The sequence below is a fragment of the Eschscholzia californica genome, unplaced genomic scaffold (assembly GCF_041429995.1).
Source record: "Eschscholzia californica isolate CP2 unplaced genomic scaffold, dmEscCali1.0.p SCAF_2, whole genome shotgun sequence".
NCBI lineage: Eukaryota > Viridiplantae > Streptophyta > Magnoliopsida > Ranunculales > Papaveraceae > Eschscholzia > Eschscholzia californica.
This window is the reverse complement of record NW_028238309.1, coordinates 55,881,122-55,900,964: the sequence shown is the minus strand read 5'-3', so window position 1 is coordinate 55,900,964 and position 19,843 is coordinate 55,881,122. Positions and strand designations below refer to the sequence as shown.

At 36.4% G+C, this 19,843-nt stretch overlaps 2 protein-coding genes across 2 annotated transcripts; both read right to left on the bottom strand.

The window, feature by feature from the left end:
- Nucleotides 1-558: 558 nt before the first annotated feature.
- Nucleotides 559-4,063, bottom strand: LOC147559255 (E3 ubiquitin-protein ligase RHF1A-like). The gene is made up of 8 exons (XM_086661116.1): nt 3,785-4,063; nt 3,584-3,630; nt 3,399-3,461; nt 3,206-3,317; nt 2,785-3,119; nt 2,038-2,130; nt 1,583-1,955; nt 559-926 (listed from the first exon to the last, which is right to left on the bottom strand). The coding sequence occupies exons 1-8, from the start codon at nt 3,923-3,925 to the stop codon at nt 879-881; spliced, it is 1,212 nt and encodes a 403-aa protein (XP_086517242.1). The 5' UTR covers nt 3,926-4,063; the 3' UTR covers nt 559-878.
- An 11,339-nt stretch (nt 4,064-15,402) lies between these two features.
- On the bottom strand, nt 15,403-19,006 carry LOC147559254 (peroxisomal adenine nucleotide carrier 1-like). The gene is made up of 5 exons (XM_086661109.1): nt 18,545-19,006; nt 17,285-17,516; nt 16,967-17,113; nt 16,239-16,399; nt 15,403-15,869 (listed from the first exon to the last, which is right to left on the bottom strand). The coding sequence occupies exons 1-5, from the start codon at nt 18,685-18,687 to the stop codon at nt 15,587-15,589; spliced, it is 966 nt and encodes a 321-aa protein (XP_086517235.1). The 5' UTR covers nt 18,688-19,006; the 3' UTR covers nt 15,403-15,586.
- Nucleotides 19,007-19,843: the final 837 nt, after the last annotated feature.

The following is a 19,843-nucleotide window of genomic DNA, read 5'->3' as shown; positions in this document are numbered from 1 at the left end:
CTCTCAGGTTTTTTTTTTTTTTGATGAGAATTTTCTCTCTCAGGTTGGAGAAAACAAAACAAAATTAGAAGGTCCACTGTTTCAATTAATGATTTGTTGGCGCTTTGTCTTTTTTACTCGGACCTGTTTCTCTGCTGGTACGGTCATGGACTTAGCAAATTCGAAAGTATTCATTTTATACACTTAAAAGTGTATTGTAATATTTTTGTGTTAACCAACTCTAAAACAGTAAGTGATTTCAAAATTTGCACATTTATTCTCGAGTTCAAGTACATCCGCCTTGAAGCGTCATGTAACCATAATGAGATAGGTGAATAATATGAGAGAGATCAACTATAGGAGATTTGACGATTAAGAAGTGTTCAAATATTCTCGTTCGGTCTTATATCATTCACATATCTCTCATTAGAACACCTTGCCTCAAAGTACCTCTTGAACGTTTTTTAGATCAATGATCATAGCTCTTGGCTACAGCATACAATGAAAAGAATGGACCAAGAAGTAAAAAGTAAAGCAGACCCTAGAAGAAGGGTATGGATGAAAAGAATCAACCAACAATTTCTAAAAGGGATATTTAACCCCAATCTGCACCAAGCATATTTGATTCTTTTTTACTAAAGTTGTTCAAGTTCAAGACAGAAAGAAACACAAAAAGCAAGGGGGAGCATGATTGGTTCCACCATTGTTCTGTTTTTTGTTGACAAGGAAGATGGATCTCCTCACATTGCTTGAAAGCTAAAACCCACCAAACAAAAATATAACTCACGATTAAACCCATAATCAAGATGCCCAAAACCCCCCGGGGTATAGATAGATCCGTCGATTCTTTCAATATGGGCAATAGATTGACTCACTCAAATGCCTATATGTCGATACCGTTACTGTAATAATCCTAGATCTTTATCGCCCTTGCATCGAAGAACATCCTGCCAATACATTGGAATATCAGTCATGGAACTGCAATATAGAAACATATCATGCATTTTATATATCTTTAAACTTAGAAAAAGAATATTACATAACATTCATGATTTCATGATGGATAGAAAGGAAATGGTAATCACTGCAGCTATCCCTATCAACCAAAAAAATGTTTCCAGCCTTCCCATATTGATAGATAGTGTCGTGCCCAACATGAAGGGTCGTTTGCGCACTTGATCACTTCTAATTTCTTCTCTCATTTTCTCTCCTAACTAGTGGACAGATTTAAATTATGTGTGACCAAGATTGTTTGTTCAAAATTATAATAAAAAAATTGTGATTTTGGGAACTAACTAAAACTAGAATTTAATGGCCCGAGCCGGCTACATAATCTTTGAATTTCGATTCTATGATGAATTTGCCAGTCAACTGATTTGGCGTGGAGAAGCCTAGTTATTTCAGTATTCCTATGCGAGTAAAAAGCTCAAACCCACCAATCCAACAACTACTTTAATAGGATAGAGTTACAGAGTTACTCTAGAACAAAAAAAGATGGGAATGGGTAAAAATTTCAAAATTTGAAAAGAAAATGATAAGAAAACCAGATGCAGGAAAAAGAATAACATCGGAGTACGTAAAGCTAGACAGGGAAATCTCATACCTGTACACGAGTAATTCTCATTCGACTTGGGATAGAAGATAGATTTCCAGAGTCATAAACAGAAGTGTTTGGATTAGTACTACTTCCTGTTTCTCTATCATTTCCTTTGCGAGATGGAGTATTGAGGTTCTTTTGCACAACCTTTTTGTTCAGAAGCAAGTCCAAGAACCTTACAGAACCACTGGTAACAGGACCAGAAGAAGGTACAATTCTCTTTGAGGCGGGATCCAGCCGCTCCACCATCCGAGCAACACCGGATATACCAGCAGTTACCTCACGCTGAACTTCTTTGCTCAGCTCCTTAACCGAGTTATTTCGTGCTAGTAATTTCTCTTTAAATCCCCGAGTCCCTTTTGAGATTGACTCTTTGTATCTGTTACATATGCCACATAAATTTCATACATTTTTACAGGTAAACGGGTTAGAAGGAAGAGTTGAAGTGGTATATGAGATACCTGGCTGAGGCAGCAGAAAATCTAGATTTCAGAGACTCTGAGAAAGAAAGCAAATCTGATGCTTGTGACTTTCGTGGAGTGGTAGTACAAACTCTGAAAAATACCAAAAGATAATTAGGATAGGACTCAGGATGATAAACTGTATATCTGCAAAAAAAAGCAATAGAAAAGATGATGCAAACAAGACAGTTGCTATGTTCAAGCAAATACTCTATACAGAATCCATATGATTCTTGAATATTGTTTGAACACAATATTTGAAAAGGAAATCTAGATCCGTATCGAAATTTGAATTGAGTTAACTTTACCACTCCGAGTAATCTTTAGGATCTCCTCACGCAATGGAAAAGATTCAAATAACCTAAGAGAGTAAGAGAGATATGCAAACTCATTCCTCAAGCGGTCATTTGGTGCATATAGGACACGCTACCAAGCGAGGTTTGAAGATAAGTATATGGAGGTCACAAAGGGGAGAGTCACATGATTAAGAGAACCCTCTACTACTGGAGTAGGGGCTACTTTGGATGGTGAATTCCTATCTAGACATCATTTATAGTTGGAGAACGTTAGCAAGTAGCAACAATGTAACTTTGGCGTTTTCAGATCTCAAGCATTGCCTGAAGTGGATTTTTATGTACTATTAGATCCACTTAGATCCTATCCTAGTTTCATTCTTTTCGAATAATATATTAATTCGCCGTTTCAAAAAAAGTGAACTTCACAAATAATAGTGGGCAAGTAATATACCCAGGTGTAGGAGACTGTAAGTTGTACATTATGTTTGAATGTTCATCAATACGAGATGTATGTACAGTTGACGGAGGTCGATCAGATAGTTGAGAAGATGTAGCCACGTGAACCCCAGGTGGTCCTAAATTTCGACCTTCTACTGGTGCATGAGCATTTGCTTGCCCTAAACCAGGATCATTTGAAGGTGCGTCAAAACCAAGAAACGTATCATGATGGGGATATGATCTATGTCTCTCCCTGCTGCTAAACTGATGCATTCTACCCATGCCGGAAGCTGATAGTTGCTGCATAATATTCTCTTCAGTATCGGAGTCATCAGTATACTGTTGAACCTGAAAAATCCAATTTCTTATAAGAAAACAAATTTTAGAATTGAATACTATAGAAGGCCACAGCTCTTAGAAACTTAATAACTCACAATGTCAGGTTCAGTTTCCTCGAAGGAAAATCGACGAGATGCGGGTATATTAGAAGGTACCGTCCTCGATCTAGATTTTCTTTCAATCTCCACAGCGGCAAGAAGCTCTTGACTACAGATATTAAGAACAAAAAGAGTTGAAGAACCAACAAGAAATGACAATGAAATATGTCTTCTTAGAAATAATAAATACCTTGATGGGTCCTTCAAGACAAGCAACTGCCAGCATATTGGGCATTCTTTGCTTCTTTGTGACCTAAAGAGACATCTCATTCAAATTAAAGTTCCATCAATAATACTCCAATCAAGATTATTCGTGGAAAAACAAATATAACCACGTAAAGAGAGAAAGAGAAAATGGAAAACAAATTAGGTTACCATTCAAGAATACATTGAAGATGATACTCATGTTTACACTTAGTGACCTGAAACAAACAAATTGAGTTAAGAATGTGACCAAAATGACTTTAGTAGCTAACAACACTTCAACAATTAAACCTAATAAAGCTCCAAAATACTGTTCTATAGCCTACAAGTAATAAAAAAAAAAATAAGATGGAGGTGTGAGAGAAACAATACAGTAGCAGGATCTTCAGAGGTGAAGAATTCAAAGCAAATACTACATGAATCTTCTTCATATGGCTCTTGATCAGACTCCGATGAGGAGGCAAACGAGATGATCTTGTTCTTCATTGGATTTGGAGAAGAGAAACCCTCCATTATTTGACCTTGAATTGATCAAAGGAGATAGTAGTAAAGTTTGGGAATTTGATATATAGACTGGTTGTTGAGAAAGAGTAGAGGTGAAGAAATAAAGCCCTAGGAGAAAGAGAAAGTAAGAGAGATAAAAAGGAGGGAGAAATCAAAAGTAACGATTTTTCCTTTTATATAGTCGATCCTTAGGGGTGATGCTATAGGGACGCCTTTTTTGGGTAAAGGCCGCGCGATTTTGGAGGGGCCTAGATTCTTTAGTCATCTTTTTCTAAATCAGGCGATATAACTTTATATATATCCCGTGGGTTACGGCAAGAATAATATCAATCAAATTTGATGAAATTTTTTTTTGTTTATTTCTCAAATAGCCTTCAACTTTGTGATCAGTTTCCTGTCTAGCACCCATACTTTGTCAAAAACACTCAGATGGCTCTTTTTTTCACTTACCGTTATAACACGGTTAACCAGTCAACATTTCACTCTCTTCCATCTCAACACCTCTCTCTACCACCTCATTTTCTTCTCCGGCACAGTCGTCGGTCGGTCAATTTTCCAGCCAGCGACCTTCAAATATTAAATTTTTCTTATTTTCTCTCTTCTCTGTAATTTGCACCTTTTTGTCTAAGAGTTGACATGAAAAAAATAGGTTCAACAAAAAAAAAAGATTCAACAAAAAAAAAAGTTGACATGAAAAATGGATATAACACGTCAATGAATTGGTGGTAGTGGGAGTGGAGCGGTGGTAGTGGTGAAGAAAATGAAATTAAAGATGAAGGGTATCTTCGAGAGGAGAACAAAAATGAGGGGTGATGTAGAATATCTACTCAGGCTAATTAGTATAGCACGTTGAGCTAACAAGCCTTGGTTGGATTGGTAGCAGGTTTAATCTTCCACCTTCTAGGTCACGAGTTCGAGGCACCTGGTAATTGAAAAAAAGAAGTATAGCACACTGAAATTGAAGGATTAAAATTTTTTGGTGCCCTTTACAACAAATGGGTACCCCTACAACAACGGCCTTATTCTCTACACAGGACATGCTATAATCCCCCATCCCCCTAACCAAAAAGTTACCACAATTTTGATAACATATTCCATGAATGATTGAATGGCCTAAGGTTTGGACACTAAAAAAATTCAAAAGAATTTGTTTTCATCTGATCTGAATGTCTAGATCTTGTGATGGTTGTAAAAACCAGTGGTATTTTTTGGGAGAAAAGTGGTTGGTACGGGGAAAAGAGACTTAAGGAAATATTAAACGGTAAAAGAGGAGTAAAATGAGGTGAAGCAGTAACAACAGAATAATACTTCTATTCCGAAGAATGCCTAAATTAAACGGTTTAAAAGTTTTGATCAAACTGGCAGACGTTCTATTTAGCGACAACAAGACGACACTTGTTTATCGGTCGTTCCATGGTGAAAGAAAGATGTTTTTGTAGTGAAAGGGATTTCCATGGTGCATCCTCACAGGCTGAAGGTCACTTCATTGAGCCCAGACTCCGTCCAAATTAACAGATTAATGAGCCTGGGTTAAAAACTGTAGGCACTCTGGTGCGTTGAGGGTGCCTACTAGATTTTTTTTTTTTTTAGCTTAGATGAATGTTCAATCATGAGTTGGTTTGGCTACTCTCATGCTCATGTTATCCGGTTAAGAGTGATAGTTTGATACACATTAATGTCTGATAGGGTAATATATATGTATCCCTCCGCAACCAAGCATTGTTCAAATCTTGTTGGAAAAAAAAAGGTGGCTTGGCTTGATACTTAAGTTCGTAACAAAATGTTATAGTTAACGGACATATCCATTTTTTTTGTAGTTGAAAACAATGTATCTAGATATGAAATTCGGTGGCTCTTAGAATCATACAACTGAGAGGCAACTTCTGAGGCGCACGCGTGATCCAGCCAAGCTAACTACCTAACTTTTATTTTTGTTGCAAAGTTAGCTACCTAACTTCATTTGTTCTTCTCTTTTCTTCTCTTTTCACATTTACTTGATTTAAGGTTCAAAAAAGAGTCATAATAGGAAAAAAAAAAAAAAAAAAAAAAAAAAAAGTTCACCCAACCTCCGAAACCTATTAAAAAACCAAAACAAATTTAAAATCCCCATCTCGGCGGCTGGGCCAAAGGTTGATCTCAATGTACCAAATCCCATCCCTAGATAAGAATTGTTTTTACTTCTTCCAATCTTACCCCTCTATAAACCCCTCCCTTTATCACTTTCTTACTCTCTCTCCTGCACTATATTTGCCCAATTTCTCTCTTACCTCTCTTATCTACAATAACTTAAGGTGTCGTTTGGCAACACTAAAATAAGTTTTTTTTTTTTTATTTAAGTAGAAAAGTAAAAATTTAGTTTGGTAATGCGAAAATTTCCGACTTCACCTAAGTTAAAATTTGACTTTATTTCAAAGTTCATATTTTTAGCTTTTGACTTTAAAGTTAGGCAACTTTTCTTCAACGTATGCACAAATTTTACTTTACCAAAAAAGATTATTTGTTTATTTCCGCTCCACCACCACAACTAAACTTTCACCATGTTGTTGTACCACCACCACTATACACCTCCACCACCACCACTGTATCTAAACCACCACCACCACAATGCCTCCACCACTACCAAAACTCCACCACAACTGTACTTTTTCACCACCGTACCTCCACTACCACACCTCAACCACCACCACCATTGTAGCTCAACCACCACCATTGTAGCTCAACCACCACCACCGCCACACCTCTACTACTACTGAACCTCTACCATCGTCGTACCTCCACTACCACACTTCAACCACCACCACCATTGTATCTCAACCACCACCACCACCACACCTCCACAACTATTGAACCTCCACCGCTGTCGTACCTCTACTATCACACATCAACCACCACCACCGACACCACTGTATCTCAACCACCACCACTACCACCACCATTTGTATCTCAACCACCACTACTACCACCATACGTACACCACCACCACTGTACCTACACCACTATCGCACCTCCACCACCACCACCGTACCTCCACCACTGTCGTGCCTCCACCAACACCATCCCCAAACATCCACCACCATCTCATACCTCCTCCACCACTACCATCATACCTCCTCCACCACCACCACCATCATACCTCCACCACGACAATCATCATACTTCTTCCACCACCACCACCACCACAGCTACCACCATCATACCTCCACCGCCACCACTACCACTATTATCAATATCACCACCTTTCTTTCAAAAGTAATCATGAAAATCATAAATAAATTTAATTGAAATTAGGTATTTTTGTGAAAAAAAAAAAAGAAAAAAAAAAAGTAAATTACATCATCAAACTAACTTTTCAACTTTGTTACTTAAAAATGACATTTTCGCCAAACATAGTTATGATAATTTTTTATTTTTTTCAAGCAAAAGAACTTCTACTACAAACAAAAAAAAACTTCTATTTTTGGTTGTTAAACGACACCTAACTATTGTCTTTCCTACACTAATTAACCAAACTTCTCTCTCTCATTATCTTTTATCTTCATCTTCTTCTACAATAACCCAATCATATACCATCATGTTCTTTAAATTTCAACATTTTCATTATCATTCATCTTCTGTCACGTTCTTCAATCTGGCTATGACGTGATTTGTGAGAGTCAAAAGATATTGGACCTTGGGCCCATGGCCCCTATTGTATATTGGAACCATTTTTAAGCTGTGATGTGACTTGTGAGGGTCAAAAGATATTGTCATAAAGGAAAACACCCTTATGCCTTACTATGTAATTGTTGAACAAATAGTTCTATGACCCATCCCTCAATTTGGCATGAAACTTATTATGACTACTTGCTCAATTATTCATCTCCCATCTACCTGCAAACTTCAATCTCAGGTAGAAAAATGTACTACTAAAATCACAATTTCAGTCACACTTTTAAGTCAATCAACCCACAATTCTATATATTAAAAAGAAATTGTATTATTTTTTTCTCACTAGTATATTTTTCATGTAAATGAAGAGCTATCATACATCATCGAACAGAGAAAGTAGAACTTTACAAGAAGTGATGATATGCGCTAAGTTTATCATTCATTACTCATATGTCATATATTTCGTTCAGGGCGTCTAATACTAATTATTTGAACTGGGTATAGTTGTTGGCGAAAGCTTATAGTGGCTCACTCAAATAAGCCAAGCCACTCTACTGGCATAACATACTTACAACACTTATAATTAGTTACAACACCTTTTTGAAGTTACAAAATGGAAGTGTTAAATGGCCTGAAAAATAGGATTGTCCATTGGGCGAATGCTGATGTGGTTGGCTCTGGACAAACCATTTCTCTCTCAACAGGTCTGTCAAATGAGCGCCAGCCACATGAGCGATCCGCTTATGGTCGGCCACATCAGCCGTCGGCCTATGATCGACCCCATTTATCAGACCATTTACCATTTCTCCTTATAAAAACATTAAAAAGCTAATAGAAATATGTCCAATTACGAAATATATACTTGTAGTATACTCAATTAAGCTTGTAACAATGAATTTTTTTTAAGATGAAGAGCATATAAATAAGAAAACATTGTCCCCTACAAAAGCTTGATTAATCAAAGTCATAGAGGTAAAATAAATGAATTCTTCATAACTTATTGATCATAAACAAACATGACTATAGTTATACAGAATTGAATACCAAAATTATTATCTACCCAAAAAAAATTCAAACAAAGAAATATATAGAGATTAACTCAAGAACTGATTCACTTCTATCTTTTAACGTTTTGACTCATGGGATCGATCATCTAGATCGTTTAGATCGACCCCGCAACGGTATAGTATTGATCATTCAACCGATATCTTCTCCCAAGCTAGCTGGTTGTCGTCGGCTCACTTTTTATCTCTCTTTTTCTCTCTACTTGTTGTGTATAAGAGATTCCACACAAAGCCCACAACTTAAATTTGCTTTAAATGTATATTCTTGCAGTTAAAAATCTAGCAAGCTAGCTACCTATTGTGTAATGGGTCAGAACCAGAAGGTACTTCTCTTTTAGTGGTTGAATATGAATCTTCACCATTATCTTCTTCTATCTTGAATGAGGATGGTTCTGTTTTTACTGCAAGATTATGTAGTGATCTACTTAATAAGACCCTACTCTCTGTAACCAATAAACTTCTACTCAACAATATCATTATAACTAGAATAAACCCAAGTTTTGAATTTGAAGTAGTCCTCCTGATTGATGAACTTAATCTTAACATACCTAGATGTTAGTTTCCAACTCTCATCCAATACACAGACTGCAAGATTTCAAGAGAAAGAGAGAGAGAAATAAGAGAGGGTTATGAGAGAGAGAGAGAGAGGTATATATTTAGAGGAAGAGAATAGAAGAAGAATCAAATGGGGTTGTGTGAAGTAGAAGATGTAAACAAGTTCCAAGACAAAAACAATGGGAGGGGATGCTAATTTTGTATAATTGGTTCAGAATCCTGTATGTGTGGGAGATGAGGTCCCATTTAAGACTCAATTTTTCATTCTAGGAACCTAAAATACTACCCACACCTCTCTCCATGTGAGAAAACCCATTTTTAGAGGAGCCTTTGTTTGTTTCATCAACACTCTTTTCCAAAATTAACCCTAAGTTTGGTAATGACAAGTTTTTTATTTTTCATAAAATTAATGGGAACAATTTTGTCATTCTAAGAAGGAAAATGATTGGGGGACTCCCTCAGACATACTCCCAAGTGTACTCCCCCTCATAAGACAAGATCATTTTGGTCTTTTCAATCTGACAAAACTATGAAAAGACCAAAATAACCTTGTCATTGTGAGGGGGAGTACACCTGGGAGTATGCCCAGGGAGTCCCCCTATCACCATTGTTCTAAGAAATCTAAGTTGGTTTAGTGTGGATGTCATTTAGGTCCGTTTGTGCAGTCTCACTTAGCAAAAATATTCTCGTACACATTAAGCTTGAGTCGGGATATAGGAACAATATTAATAACTACTAAGACCCTGTGAGGATGCAGATGGCCGAAAATGGCTAGTTAGTCTTTAAGCTTGGGGAATCGTAATAGTCTCTCGTCACTTGAAAGAACGTTCGGATTCTGGGCTACATGTGTACTCAAGTTCAATAGATGATTTTTTTGAATGAACTCGTAAAATCTTTGACAGGAGCAAAATTCATCACTAGCTCGTCTTGGGCCAAAGGCACAAGCAAAGACTATATCAATAACTGAAGTTTGAGCAGGTATATAGCAGTGATATGTTCTTGCCGGTGACATAGTAAAGAATTTATAACATTTATTTATTTATTTATTTTTCTGCATAAGTAGAAAGGGAATTCAATTTGATATGAGGGTGTTTTCGTCCTTGTAAACTTTAACAAGGTTAGGTAAGAAGAAGCTGTTAACACGTCATGTTTCTTCTAATTAACACTTACGTTCCACTAAAATAACTCAATTTTATGACCCCAAAGACCTCAATTTCTGGATTAAAGATTGACTAAATCTATATATCTTTTCAAATATATATAATATATTATATGAACCTCACTCTCTATCTATTACTGTCACTCTCTGCACATTTAGTGTTAATGTGAGTATATGCTTGTCTTTCTCTTCTTCATTTCTTTGTTTATTATTTGTTAAGGTTTTGTCTCACAAATTAGGGTTTATGCTTTAACCAAAAAACAAAACCTTGCATCGATTTTCACATACAAAGATCATTTTTTTTTTCTTTGCAATATTATTAGTGGGTTTAGGTTTCTTTCTTTTTTGTTGTTTTGATTGACCAGGGTTATACTCTTGATTGTTTGTGATTGACTAACTTGTGGGGGCAGAACTCACAATGTTAGGTTCTCTATGTTATTTATTGTTCCCAAATTAGGGTGTTAAAACCAAATTAAGTATTGTTTTTCCTCTTTCATTAAGTTTAATATTCAACTAACAATGAGGGCTCCACACATTTATTAATAAATAAAGTACATTATTGCTTTAGTTATTTTACTCGAAATCCCATTGTCTTAAATTAGAATGATGTACATTGGATGTTAGAATTGTAACTTACAATCATATTTAATGGATGTAAAAGATTTTCAAATATCAAGAAAAGGGAGTGTAACAAACAGACTCATGTTGTTACTGATATTGTCCTCGTTTCTGCTTCCCAAACCTTGGTTTGATGGGAACATGACTTGTTCCTCAAGAAAACTCTCAAGCTCCATAAACAACTTGTTATTGGTATTGTCCTCGTTTCTGCTGACTAAACCTCGATGGGAACATGATTAGTTCCTAAAGAAAACTCTATTCTCCATAATGAACTTGTTATTGATACTGTTTTCATTTCTGCTTACTAAACCTCGGTTGGAACATGAGTTGTTCCTCACGAAAGCTCTACAAGCTCCCCTAAAGACTCATCATTGCCAAAGAGACACAAATTGGCCTTAAGTGCAAGAGTAGACATGAGGTTTCTAAAGCAGACTCATGACGCATTTGTAAGCAATGTGGAACTATCGCTATAAACTCCATAAAATAGATCTTATGTTCTTTCCCTTATAGTAGAATGATCTTGAATATAATAAGCGAAGACTTAAATTTGACAGCTTTGTCCCCAGTTATTCACATTCCCACACTGGCAAGAAAATAACTAACAAATTCTATGGCTTAGTACTTTTTTAAGAAGATGATCAACAGCATTAAGACTGAGACACGTCTGTATTCCTACCAAAAGCAAATAATAGTTAAAAGTTCTTCCATACGATAAACAAACACAAATGCTAATAAACTCAAATTATGCAACATTTAGATTATTCGAGGAGATCGGCAAAACTATAATATTATATATCTATATCTTGAGAGATAAATTTATAAATAGGTAACTAAACTTGAGGCATTTATTACATATTTCCAAGTGATAATATAAAAAAGAAATTTGGCAGTAAGCATATGAATGAGGTAAATGAGAATACATCTCTTGAACAAAAAAGAAATGAGAGTGTTGTTCAAGAAATGAGAGTACATCTCTCATTATGGTGATTGGGTCAAGACCATCCCATGAGATTCAATTAAAGTTAATATTGCCAAGAAACCACAACGCAAATAAATAAAAAGAAATTCATTTGGGAAGAAGAAGAAGAACATGTTTTACTTTGGGAACTACATAAAACTATAACTTTTTTTTTTTTTTTTGTTGAAGGACACAAAACTATAACTTAGATCCTTAGATCTATTCTTACGTCCCAATTACCATTTCCTTACATATTAGTTGACTCCTTAATATTGGACCGAAGTGGTTTAGTTGACTCCTTAATATTGGACCGAAGTGGTTAGAGTCTGAACCCAAACTCGGAATTGAATCTCTGTTCGAGTATGACCAAGTCTCTGAGCTAGTCAATTCAATCTCAGTTCGAGTATGACTAAGTCCCCGAGCTAGTCAAGTCTCTTAAACGAAATCAAGAGAGAAAAAAAATTCTAGACTCTCACACTTTTCCCTCACCTTCTCTTGCAATGGGGGTTACAAAGAAAAAGTCTTTTTTTTTCCTCTAGGGGACCATAAATCAGCTATAAGCTCGACGAGGGTCTCTCTCTCACTCGCTCTCTAGAAAGTTAAATCTCAAAGAGCAAAGATGGAGAGAGTTTATTTATACAAACCAAAACATTTACAATTGAGGGTTCGCAACCTTCTAATGCTAGTTGTTTTAAGTGCATTTTAACTGTTTTTCTCCCTTTTAAACCCTTTGTGAAAGATAGCTATTTTCATAGAGAACAATTGTAACAACTCCGATTGTAACAAGACTAAGGTGCTGTTTGTTTTTCCAAAAATTTCAGATCTGAAATCTGAATTCATCCCAATTCAGATTTCAGATGTTTGTTTTTTGTAATTAAGAATATAGGTGTTGTTTGTTATTTTTGATGTCTGAATCTGAATTTGCTGAATCTGAATTTGCTGAAATGAATTTGCTGAATCTGAATTCGTTGAATTACTTTGGGAGTTACATGTTTGTTTTCTGAATTTGAACTAATAGATCCGAATTACAATTTTGACATTTTTACCCTTACTTTATATTTTAGACAAACAAGGCCTACACCCTAATAATTTCTCTCCTCCCATATCTAAAAAGAAACCAAACCCTAAACTCTTTCCTCTCTCCCTCATATTTCTGCCGTTTCCTACTCTCCCTAACAGCCTCCCTCTGGAACAAAACAAGATCCGGCAATGGAGGTGCAACTAGGGTTAGACTCTCTCTTTCTCAGTCTCTCTCTCTCTATCTCTCTCAGTACCTATTTCTCTCTTATACAGATTCATGAACTGAAACCCTCGCCAGATCCAGCGAGGGTTCGTCTTTCCCTCTCAGTCCTTTAATCTCTCTACCAAATTGAGGAAGGTAGGCTCTTTCTCTCTCGGTCCCTCACTTCAACAGATCGGCGAAGTTTTGTGGTGGTATTTTGTGACGAAGGGTTGGTTTTCGTGGTGGCGAAGGGTTGGTTTCTAGTGGAGGTGGCAGTCTGGTTCTTGTGGGGGTTTGTACCTATGGTGGTGGTGGGGTTTTTTACTTGTGATGACGGTGGTGGTCTGAGTGGTGTTTGGTGGTGGTCTGAGTGGTGTTTGGTGATGGTCTGAGTGGTGTGGGTGGTGGTGGCGTGAGTGGTCTGAGTGGTGTTGGTGGTGGTGGCCTGAGTGGTGTTGGTGGTGGTGGCCTGAGTGGTGTTGGTGGTGGTCGGGAAGGTGGCCTGAGTGGTGTTGATGATGGTCGGGAAGGTGGCCTGGGTGGTAGCGGTGGTGTTCCTCCATAAAAAATTTGACTAGAAATATTTATAATTCATGAGGGTATAATTGATAATTTACACATTTCAGCCATTGAACCTTGTTTTCAGACTTGTTTTGAAGTCTGAAAAATGTGGGCTATTTTTCAGTCAATTCAGACCATGACTCGATTCAGACTATATTTCAGATTTTCTTAATTACAAAATACAAACATCTGAAATCTGAATTGGGATGAATTCAGATTTCAGATCTGAAATTTTTGGAAAAACAAACAGCACCATAGTCTGAATCGAGTCATGGTCTGAATTGACTGAAAAATAGCCCACATTTTTCAGACTTCAAAACAAGTCTGAAAACAAGGTTCAACGGCTGAAATGTGTAAATTATCAATTATACCCTCATGAATTATAAATATTTCTAGTCAAATTTTTTATGGAGGAACACCACCGCTACCACCCAGACCACCTTCCCGACCACCAGCAACACCACTCAGGCCACCCTCCCGACCACCACCAACACCACTCAAGCCACCACCAACACCACTCAGGCCACCACCACTCAGGCCACCACCACCAACACCACTCAGACCACTCACACCACCACCACCCAGACCACTTGGACCATCACCAAACACCACTCACACCACTCACACCACCACCACCCAGACCACTTGGACCATCACCAAACACCACTCAGACCACCACCAAACACCACTCAGACCACCACCGTCATCACAAGTAAAAAACCCCACCACCACCATAGGTACAAACCCCCACAAGAACCAGACTGCCACCTCCACTAGAAACCAACCCTTCGCCACCACCGAAAACCAACCCTTCGTCACAAAATACCACCACAAAACTTCGCCGATCTGTTGAAGTGAGGGACCGAGAGATAGAGAGAGAGAGAGAGAGAGAGAGAGAGAGAGAAAGAGCCTACCTTCCTCAATTTGGTAGAGAGATTAAAGGAATGAGAGGGAAAGACGAACCCTCGCTGGATCTGGCGAGGGTTTCAGTTCATGAATCTGTATAAGAGAGAAATAGGTACTGAGAGAGATAGAGAGAGAGAGAGAGACTGAGAAAGAGAGAGTCTAACCCTAGTTGCACCTCCATTGCCGGTTGTCGGATCTTGTTTTGTTCCAGAGGGAGGCTGTTAGGGAGAGTAGGAAACGGCAGAAATATGAGGGAGAGAGGAAAGAGTTTAGGGTTTGGTTTCTTTTTAGATATGGGAGGAGAGAAATTATTAGGGTGTAGGCCTTGTTTGTCTAAAATATAAAGTAAGGGTAAAAATGTCAAAATTGTAATTCAGATCTATTAGTTCAGATTCAGAAAACAAACATGTAACTCCCAAAGTAATTCAACGAATTCAGATTCAGCAAATTCAGATTCAGACATCAAAAATAAAACAAACAGCACCTAAGACAGTACAGATGGAGCAGTCGTAGAGATTTCTGTAATAGCAACTTATGCCTATAACGTGTATGCAGTAATTGGTTTGTGACATAAAATGAGATTTCGGAAGAAAGAATCCACACAGGCCATGGTTGGTTGGGACGGCCGACTTATAAACGGGACGTGTCGTTTCGAGTATTAGTTTAAACAGGTCATGGCAGGCCGTTTCCGAGCCCTTTCTGAAACACTGCAAACATTATTAAACAACCTGCTCAAAGCAATCATAAGTGAAGCATATTCGAAACAGCATCCATCTGCTATGGAGACTGAACAAATTTCAAGCCAAAATTCCATTTTTAAACACTGCAGATATCATTCAACAATAAAATGCCCATTAATACAACTTCATGTTTATTCCCTGTTCTGATTCTGGCTTATTCAAATTTGAATATTATTACTTCATTGTTATTCTTTGTTTATGTGGCAAGGGATCTCTAACTAAACATAGTCTTGATTATTTTAAGCATTCTTTATTCTAGTATTTGTGCTAAGAACCAAATACCTTCGAAGAGCGAGAATCAGTACCCATGTAGTTTTTGTTATTTTCTCTTTGATCATTAAAAGCAAGGCCGAGCTTAAAACAGTTTTGAGGATCTGAGCATGTAATCCTTTGAAGAAACCTGACAGTCCTTCTCTTTTCCAAACAGAATATACTGTAGTTGATATTGTTTTAGGGCATTTTGGTTGAGCTTCTTTTGTTCCATCAGCATCTGGGTCGGCAGCTTGAATCATGACTTTCAACCTGTCATTATTTTGATGTTAATTTCCTCAAATTAAGGGAGTAAAAGATAAAATCAAAGTTTAAATAACGATAAAATCTTGCCTATGGTGCTGGTAATGGTACAACAGTTAGAAGACAACCATAAGAACAATTTGTTCAACGAAACAGAGTGCTTTTGGCATTTGGGAAAGGGAAATGGTCTAGAAAAGGGTTATAGCAGTAAATCGACAAAATATGCATTCATAACGGTGATATTGGTTATGTTTAAAAGGTATTCAAACAATAAATTCCACTTCCTCGCGTGTTAGATAATTTTACATGAGGCTCTTGACCCAAACACAAATGGTTCAACAAAATCACAAATTAAGAACATGAGATGGAAGAGCTTACCTAATAGCTGGATATGTCAAACAGGTAGCAATGCTCTTTGAAACTGCTCCCAATGCAAAAGCTGAGAAAGCAGAAAGAGCTATGGGTGACGAGTCTGACCCTGTTTTATTCATCTGGCGCTCGTTTAGTAGCTTTTGTTTAAGTTGATCAAAGACAGTATACTGCAAAATACATGCCAAACATTAGTTTTGAACTTTGAATTTCATATCCTGCTGAAAACCTTCAACTCCTCTATATTTTTCACCTATTTAAGATGGACATAGGCGGAGGTGTTAGTATCCAAGTTCCAGCATCAGTGTGAGGTGTCAAATACGACAACCTAAAATATCTGAAATAGGGACATTGTGGTATGCCTGCATGATTTGTGGTCTTGCTTCTTGGTTCCTTGCTTAAAATTCAACTACTGTAAAACTATTAATATGGAATTTTAAGGACATAATATGATTTTCTGCAAGTACAAACAAGATTTGCATAGAAAATCTCACATTATACCTAGCTAGCAAGATTCGACAAGTATCTTAGTATCATACACGAATATCATTATCCAACATAGCAAAAATATTTAAGCGAAACTCCATTTCATGTAGGTATTATAGGCAGGGAAGAATATTGACTTCAATGTTGTTCGTTTGTTTTTCTATGTCATGGATCCCTGTGGGCCATTCTGATCTACACCCTGGGCATACTTCACATGTACAAGTTACATACTAGAAGCTGAAACAAAGTACCTGAATAGCAGGATTGGAGGTCAAAAGAAGCGAGATTCCAAGTCCATCAAATGCTTCACTCCAGGTGCCCTCTGATAGGGTTTCCCATAGCCCTTTGGATTTCCCGAAGGCACTTGTTTGCATCCTTGAAGAAGCTGTATCCAGTGGCTACCCAAAGCATTTAAGAGTTAGAATATCGAACTTCACGATAACTGTAAGCAGATTAATTATATGCCCTAATTTGGTAGAACTTCACGATGAATGTGGTCAAACAACTCACATTCAAGAGAGTTTCAGGTATAATTAGTTTACAACCAACGCATCTTGACAAAAGCTTACCTGTGTCACTATGGCAGTGCAAGCCCCAGCAGCGGCAGCAATAATTAAATTCGCATTTGTCCCAATAGATTTAGTTCCACTCTTCCTCAGATACAATCTTTTAAAGTAGCTGTAGCCATAGAAATAGACGAACTGTGCGATGAAGGATTGGAGATTCTTTGTTCCAAGCCCTTGGTACAAAGACAAAACCTTTCCGGAAGAAATTGCTTCCCATAGAACATCAGAGAGATTCCTGCATAAATCAGTAATATAAACCAGATGTTAATTGATATTATATGCCTTAATCAATAGATTGATTTCTCAGGTCTCTGGAATCAACACGACCCGAAATAGAAAATTGCTGGCATGGGATATTTTGCCAACGGCTGCTTTTCGAGCTCTCGCCGTACACAAATAAGATACAGGAAGGAAAACCGATAAAAGAGAAACAGCAGACACAAAAATAATTTAATGTTCCTTAAGTGCTCTAACACAAAATCTTCTGTGCTGCATAGCATTATAATTCAGGCTTTATGGTTTTGTGCCCTCACAAGTGGAAGTGATGAGTACAAGATTATAGAGGCAAAAACCTATTAAGTACAAATACTTAATTAGAAATACTTTCTGTGTGATACATGAAGGAACTCGAATTGTATTTGAGCTTGAATTTAGATGTATTCTCCATCAAGTGAAGTAGAGGCGGTCCGTCATCCGTGATTCACTATCAAAGGTTAAGAGAAGGAGGATATTTCCATCTCGGACTTAGATTGATACGATCTACTAAAAACTTCAGTTTAGGTTAAGATTCCTATGTTTATCCCATAAAGCAATGTTGTATCAATGAAGTGGGACAGCCTTAGTACATCGATGGATCGAAAGATGCATATAGAAAAATTCTGATATATCTTCTTCAGTATAAATAATTGAGTAACTAAGTTGAACTAATAAAAATGTGATCTTCCTAAGAAACAAATGGATAAACCTCGGATTTTGACATTCAAATACTAAAACCACCCAATTAGTTCAACCAAAAAGCTTCTTCATGAATACTACTACCTAATTACATAAACCTCCCAATTAGTTTCCATCATTATAAACCTAGATGATCATATAAAACCTAATCAAGGAAACAAACACAAGAAAAAAAGTGATCACATAAAACCTAATCAAACAAGATAAACAAACAAATTCACTAATAAATAATTTTAACAAAAAAAACTTAAAATTAATCGAGGCAAATGAAATAAACAATAAAACAGAAAAAGGGAGAAGAAAATGAACCTGTATTTTTGTTGGCCATGTGATCGAACTTCAGCTTGGTATCTAGTCTTACAAGTATCAAGAGGATATAAAATTGTAGTACTTAATAGAGCTCCAATAGCACCTGAAGTCGCCTCTGTTATGGATTCAAGATCGACCGCCATTAAAAGATCTTAATACTAAAAATTACTTACTATAAGATTTCGATCTCGGAAAAGAGAAAGTGTGAAATTGATTTTCTAGAGATCCATGAGAGAAGAAGTATAATTTGGTTGGGTTCCTTTTACGAAGATGAAGAGGTTGGTGGAAGAATAGAGAGAGAGAGGGAGAAAGTGACATACGGGGGTAGAGATAGAACAAAGGTTGACAGTTTTATTGGAATTAGAAAACGTGTATGTATGGGCTTCTCTCTGACGTTTTATCGGAGATAAGACAAGCAATTGAAGAAAAATGATAGAGAGGTTGGTAATCTCGTACGAGATCAGGCCAAAATCTGTGATGGACGGTCCTGATGTTAGAATTTTTTAGAGTTAAATGAAGTTTAAGAGTTTGAAAATTTACCCTATAATCTAGGCCGTTCATCTTGATTTCGCCCTAATTTGTATTTTAACTTGGGGCAAGTGTTGGAGCACAATTTGTTTCACTTCTTTTTTTTTTTTTTGAACTACACAATTTGTTTCACTTCACTCGGGCAAAGCAATTGCCAAATTTAAACCTTACATTATTTTTTTTTTTTGTTGAAGGAAATTTAAACCTTACATAAAGAGTCTAGGGGACCATTTGGAGACATTTTATTAGTATAAATTTGGAGACATTTTGGAGAAAAAATGTTTCTCAAAATATGGAAGACACTTGGAGACATTTCATTAAGAAAGATAATAAAAATAATAGTTATTATCATAATAGATTAAACAATATATAATAAATAATATACAAAATATATTAATTATTATAATACTATATTATATTATCATAATACTTATCTTATTATTATATTACTATATTATACTATTACAATATTATCTAATTATTAAATTATTATTATATTATCATATTATATTATTATTATTATATTATTATATTATATTAATATATTAGTACAAATATATTAATATATTTTTTCTACTGTATAAAATAATAAATATTTATCAATTGTCCATCAATGTCCTCAGATATCCACAAAAGTCGAAAAATATATTTTTGAAATATTAGCACAAATATATTATTTCATATTGTTAGACAATAATGAAAATATTAAAATAATAAATGTCCATCAATTGTCCATCAATGTCCTCAAATATCCACAGATGTCCACAAAAG

What these genes read in the sequence shown, in the direction of transcription:
- LOC147559254 (XM_086661109.1), bottom strand. Translation starts at nt 18,687, where the DNA reads ATGGCGGTCGATCTTGAATCCATAACAGAGGCGACTTCAGGTGCTATT. An exon ending in CCTCCAATCCTGCTATTCAG is followed by an intron (nt 16,400 to 16,966) that starts GTACTTTGTTTC and finishes TGTATTTTGCAG; the next exon opens with TATACTGTCTTTGATCAACT. An exon ending in TTGACATATCCAGCTATTAG is followed by an intron (nt 15,870 to 16,238) that starts GTAAGCTCTTCC and finishes AAATAATGACAG; the next exon opens with GTTGAAAGTCATGATTCAAG.
- LOC147559255 (XM_086661116.1), bottom strand. Translation starts at nt 3,925, where the DNA reads ATGGAGGGTTTCTCTTCTCCAAATCCAATGAAGAACAAGATCATCTCG. An exon ending in TTTTCTGCTGCCTCAGCCAG is followed by an intron (nt 1,956 to 2,037) that starts GTATCTCATATA and finishes CATATGTAACAG; the next exon opens with ATACAAAGAGTCAATCTCAA. An exon ending in TGAGAATTACTCGTGTACAG is followed by an intron (nt 927 to 1,582) that starts GTATGAGATTTC and finishes ATGTATTGGCAG; the next exon opens with GATGTTCTTCGATGCAAGGG.